The 6,185-nt window shown below is 32.4% G+C and overlaps 1 protein-coding gene across 1 annotated transcript; it reads right to left on the bottom strand.

The window, feature by feature from the left end:
* Positions 1 to 3,884: 3,884 nt before the first annotated feature.
* Positions 3,885 to 5,964, bottom strand: LOC116344190 (glucose dehydrogenase [FAD, quinone]-like). Its single transcript, XM_031772623.1, has 3 exons — positions 5,723 to 5,964; positions 4,090 to 5,659; positions 3,885 to 4,021 (listed from the first exon to the last, which is right to left on the bottom strand). Exons 1-3 carry the CDS (start codon positions 5,937 to 5,939, stop codon positions 3,928 to 3,930), a joined length of 1,881 nt encoding a protein of 626 aa, XP_031628483.1. The 5' UTR covers positions 5,940 to 5,964; the 3' UTR covers positions 3,885 to 3,927.
* Positions 5,965 to 6,185: the final 221 nt, after the last annotated feature.

The following is a 6,185-nucleotide window of genomic DNA, read 5'->3' as shown; positions in this document are numbered from 1 at the left end:
CTCCTTTCGAACTAATATTTTTTCAATTCACATGCCCCTCTGCCAAATCGACAATTTTCAATATTTTTTCACACTCTCGAATGTTTTGAGTTCTTAGAGAGCATTATCACTGGCTTCTCAGTGTCTCCACTCATTTGCATGTCTTTCAATATCCATCAGACTTCAATCGATTATGTAAGTGTACCATGATGAATATAAGTGTATCGTCATTTTCATTAACTGTTCCTATTAGATTAGTATGTCATGAAATAGATTTTTTCATTTAAGATCAATGAAGACAGCAATGTTATTCAATTCGCATTTGACATTTCATTAAAGAAATCAAATGTTTTGAAAATAAATATCAGGTTGAAAATCGATTTTATTCGATAATTTATATCAATAGCATAGCTTATTAGCAACATTTCATGATGAGTGTAAAATTTGCAGCTCAAAATAGGAACCAATGAAAGCAAGTTTATAGGAATATCGGATTTGTCCTGATAACATGATTTTGTTGTAAGAAAAATTTAAAATATTTTGATTATTGATTGCAAACCTAGCAAAACGATCATCACAAATCTAATCTTCTGCAAAAGTAGAGTTTCACCCTCATATGTTCTACCAAATCACCGAATGTCTCTATTTTCCGAACAACACCATTTAAAAAAAAAATGGGACATGGCAAAATACTGTGAATGTAGAAAGTATCTATAAACAAGTTCTATCGCTGGAGTTTCACCTCATCCAAATTTTGTTTATTAGTGTATGATGCCAAGGTTTGGTTTTATTCAGTCTGATTTTTTTTGTTTTGACGCAATGTGAAAGATTACTCTCAAATTCCAGCATATTGAATAGTCGAATATCAAAAGTTAAAAATTCATAAAATGAAAAAACTGCAGAAATATAATGCATTGGTCTGCTTAGATCTGCTGTTTTCCTTACATCATTTTGAACAAAATTATGGTTATATTGGAGGTATAACTGATGGTTATATTTATGTTTTTCATATTTAACCTCATATGCATGTTGTTTGGAGAGTAGATATTGGGTACTATCTAAGTATAAAAAGACCGAAAGAAATTAAATTTTCAAAAAATTGCGGTAAATCGAAGATTTCGATATTTCTGATTCCGGATGTTGGTGAAACTGTATGTTAAAAAAAATTTCATGTGCGGACATTTGACTAGTCATCCTTCGTCTAATGAACAAATCAATTTATGATTAACAAAATGTATGTAATATATGTATGTTGGTATTGCATCAGTTGGGAACTGCCGTTCTCCGTGAAATTGCCATGTGGATTTCTCAAAATAGTTTGGAAAATATCATACGATATGGAAAATGGACTTTGGCATAAAATATGGAAAAAATGAAGTAATACCTTGAGTTTGGGGGTTTCGAAAACTCGTGCCAAGAAAATGTAAATATTTGATTAAAATGCAGTAAAACCGCAAGTACCTTGAATGGTTTACGTATTTTAAAGGAATAAGCAGAATTATGATATGGAATCAAAGCAAACATTCGTTTCAAATTAAAATTGTATTTTTGTGGTATATATGTGGAGCTGGGGGCGGCAGAATAAGCCGAACAATTCAGATCAATGATAAAACAATAGAAGGCCAAATTTTACTACAATTTTTACTAAGTTTAGTTTTTGTTTAAATATTATATTCATTCGGCGCGAGTTCTTTTAAATATTTCAAACGAATAAGCACCTATAAATACGTCCTCTGCAAGTAGTTTTATTTCAGTTGGTATTCAAGTACTCATGTGATCATTTGAAAGTTTTTAATAAATATATACTTTGTTTAATATTCAGTCTAATAAAATAGATTCTTTCTGGGTTTTTCCTAAAAGCATCTTTTTTCTGTCCGTATTCCAAAAAAATTACAAAAATTGTATAAACTCTTGAAATAAAAACGAAATGAAACCTCTTGCATCAGTTCAACGTATCATGATTCGGTTAAACCTGTGTTCAATCAAAGAACCATGCAGTGAATGGGAGAAACGATCTCGTATTGTTTGCAGTCTAATCGTATTTTCATTGATGTTGAGTGCGTTCATAGCAAGTCTTGTGTTCTTCATGAATTTCGTCGCGATCGATTTGGAGGAATCGCTGTATGCAATATTTGCGTTAGCTGCAGCATCTTTTACGATTTATATTGTTGTGATGGGATTCTTTTTGCAAAATAAAATCAATGGTGTCTTTGAATCGCTCACGAAAATTTATTCGAAATGTAAGAACAATATATTTATTCAGTGATTGTGAAATGTAATCTGAATATTTCAATTTGTTTAGATGCAAACGAAGACTCGTTTCGTCACTTGATACAAGTAAATCATACAAGTGAATGGTATTATAAATTGTTTTCCTTTTGCATGAAATATCCATATTCTGTATGTGCTATAATGCTGTCTTTAGCTACAGTGATAATTTGTTATATAACGAAAGGAGAATTCGACATTGAATCGGTTTTCATTACGTTCAGAACGACGTGAGTGAAAATGACTTTTAAGTGTCAATCACATTTTTATAAGAAAGCTTACATTTATTCATGTTCAATGTAGATTCCCGTGGAACCAAAAAACTCTTATTGGATATATGGTGGAGACATGTTTGCAAATTACTATGGCAGAATGTTACATATATTTCGTTGGTATCCTTTTGTTATTCTTTGTTTCGATATGTTTACATCTTCAAGCATTCCGTAAAATGTTCGAAGATTTTTCCAAAAAATTGGAATCTACCGATAAAAAGCAAGCTCTTCGACAATTAATTGATTTTCATATTTTAGTCAAGAAGTATGTGGTAATTTATTTTATGATAATCGGCTTTCGACCTTTGAAAATGTGACATCAATTCTTTGAAATGTCTACTATATATATTTTTTCAATTTTTCAGTTTGTTTTTGGTTTCAGCAGATATTTTCTCCCGTTTCATAATATTTCTATTTATTTACGTAATAGTCTATCTTTCTTCTGTGATTTTTCATTTGGATATGGTAATTTCAACTAAGTTTTCAACTCTTATATACATTTATTGGGTTAGAATAAGAACACGACATATTCAATTCAATTTTATTTCAGCATCTAAGACATATTGATTCGAATATCTGTACCCTAATATTGGCCTTTTTGTCAGCTCTAGCAACGTTGTTTTTATTTTGTTACTTCGGGAAATTGGGCAACGAAAGTTTCCAAAAAATGTCCGATTGTTTGTATCAAACCAATTGGTATAAACTTCCGATTAAATTGCAAAAATCTTTTTTATTTATGAGTGGAAATGTTCAACAACCACTGTTTTTTACCGGTTTTGGGCTGACTCGTTTGGATTTGGACACATTTGCCAAGGTCAATAAACATTTTTTTTTTTTAATTCAGAAAAATCTAATTTTTTTCATTGATTTGTTTTTCAGACAATAAACACAATAATAAAATACTATATGATGTTCAAAACAATAATTCAATGAATAATTCAACTTGAAGGCTTACATTCTTCTAAAAACAATATGCATATATCAGTAATGTGTAAAAAAATTTGTTCGCCAATTATTGGCATATGTTATCTAGTGCACAGGAAATTCACTTTACTTTAAAATATATTGCGATTGCATATTTGGCTTGATAAAAAATTCAGCCAATTGAAATTATACGGTTATGGACACAAAATATTTTTACAAAGCTCAAGCAGTAGCATTGTACTTTTTCAATTTGGCACGTACATCACAGAAACACACCACAAACCAAATGTATTTAAAATATGAATCGATTATTCGATTCTTGGATTACAAACTATTATATCTTAGTTTACTAGTATCAGCAAAGTGGGGAATGGCTTTTATATATTTAATTAGCACATATTGTTGACATAAAAAAGGTGATCAATAAAAAACTATCTTATCTTTTAGTTCAGCGAAAAAATATATTTTCTCATTTCATGGACATTTACAACAAATAATCTTCTTTAATCATATCTGCACCCTTTTCGCCGACCATAATGCTAGCGGCATTTGTGTTACCAGAAACTGTGTATGGAAATCTAAAAATAAAAAAAATTGTTACCCATTGAAAATTGTTTAACACTTATCGATTGACATCAAAACATACATTGATGCATCGACAACTCTCAAGCTCGAAATATTGTATACATTCAGCCTTGCATCCACAACAGCGGAGCGATCAGTAATCGGTCCCATTTTGCATGTGCCAACACCATGATAGTCACTCATGCTCATGTAACTAATATAACACCGCCAATATTCGTCACTTTCGTACGTTAATTGATCACATTTTGGAATCGGCAACCTTAAATATTCGCCTCCAAATGATTGATATGCCTTTGTCGAAGTGAATGCAACTTGTTGTTTTATCGATACAACAAGTCTATCGATATCGTCTTGATGTTTAAAATAATTGGGAAAGATTTTCGGTTTATTATGAGCACAAGTTCCATTCAATTTGACAAAACCACTAGACTTGGGATGCAATAGAACGGGGAGAACAATACCCATACTAAATTTTGCGTTTGTTTCATACAAATGCTGTTTAATTTCCGGTTGATAATTCATTAGTTCGATTAGATTTGCAAAATCTGGTGAATTCGGTGGAAAAAAGTAAACATATAACTCAATGTCGGGAGTGGATGTGTCGTTTGTAGTGCTTAAAAATGCAGCCATTTGTGTGGGAAGAGCGTATGGTCCTGCGTTTTTTGTCAAAAATTGGTATAAATAATCAAGTGAATCTGTTGGTGATGAAGGAACTGCATCAAATTTAAATATCAACAAAGCATAAATGTGATCGAATAAATTTTGTCCAACTCCAATCAAATCACTTTTAACCGGAATGCTCCGGTTTGCGAGCTCGTTAGCCGGTCCGACACCAGATAACATCAACAAAATGGGACTCATCACAGCGCCAGCTGATAGAATAACTTCTTTTTGTGCACGAGCTATCATTCGATTTTTACAATTTCCACACGTTTTGCAATTTTCACCAACTACGAATTGCACACCATAAGCTCGTTTATTTTCATCAATAAGAATTTTCTCGACAAAAGCATGTTTGATAATTTTTAAATTACGTCGATTTTTTGCTGGCATTAAGAATGCTTTTGCCGTACTTTGTCTTCGCGCGTCTGCAATTGTTCCTTGCATACTTATAAATCCATGATGCTTATCAGCATTAATATCATCTACAAATGGAATTCCACTTTCATTGGCTGCTGCAATGAATATTTTTTCAATATCGCCTATTGGGCCAAGAAAATCCACCTTCATCGGCCCTTTGTTACTGTGATACCGACCATTTTCATATTCAACGAATGTTTTTTGTTGCTGATTTTCTGATTTCTTGAAAAATGGTAAAACACTTTCAAAATCCCATCCGAAATTTCCAAGCTCCGCCCAATAATCATAATCCTTGGCGATACCACGAACATATTCCATTGAATTTATAGTTGACGATCCACCTAAAACCTTACCGCGTGGCCAGTAACACCCATCGACCATAGCTTTGCATGCAGTTTTTGAAATTCCATTGAATTGCCAATCGACACGGGTTTTTTGAAGTGAAAATGACATTCCTGGAATTTCAGATTCAATTGGTGGATCACCTCCCGCTTCCAATAATAAAACTTTCCAATTTGGATTTTCACTCAAGCGACTTGCAAGAACCGAACCTTTATTGAAACACATAAGTATAAATGTATGTTTAACAATGGTGTGTAACATATGCCTCTTACCTGCTGAACCTGCACCGATTACAATAAAACTAAAATCGTCATCCAAACCGTTTTCTATGGCCTTCGGTCCATAGTCTGGCGGCCACATTTCAGGCGGCGAAATTGAACAGTGGGCAGCTAAGATCGTTTGTACTAACGAAGCAAAAAGTTGATTTGCTGTGCCAACACTTTGTGCTGCACATTGTGGCGAAAGTATGCTTTGACTGGAGCAACACATTTTGTGAAGTTTTAACGATTTTTTTTTTTTTTTTTTTTCAAAATTATTGAGACTTTTTCAAAACACTTCATTTAGTGAACTAACTGGAAGGCAAAGCTTAAGTTACTCTACATTCTAAATTATTATCATCATGTTTACAATAGATTTTACTACCTAGTCACGCAATCATGCTTATAGTGATATCATATTGAAATAATGTTCTCTGTTTATATCCGTATTATATTTTGATACACCATTAACAGCCTG

This window comes from Contarinia nasturtii, unplaced genomic scaffold (genome assembly GCF_009176525.2).
Source record: "Contarinia nasturtii isolate CC-2019 unplaced genomic scaffold, AAFC_CNas_1.1 Cnas_scaffold_1037, whole genome shotgun sequence".
Lineage (NCBI taxonomy): Eukaryota > Metazoa > Arthropoda > Insecta > Diptera > Cecidomyiidae > Contarinia > Contarinia nasturtii.
Note: the sequence above shows the minus strand (reverse complement) of the source record. Positions and strands in the feature narration are given on the sequence as shown.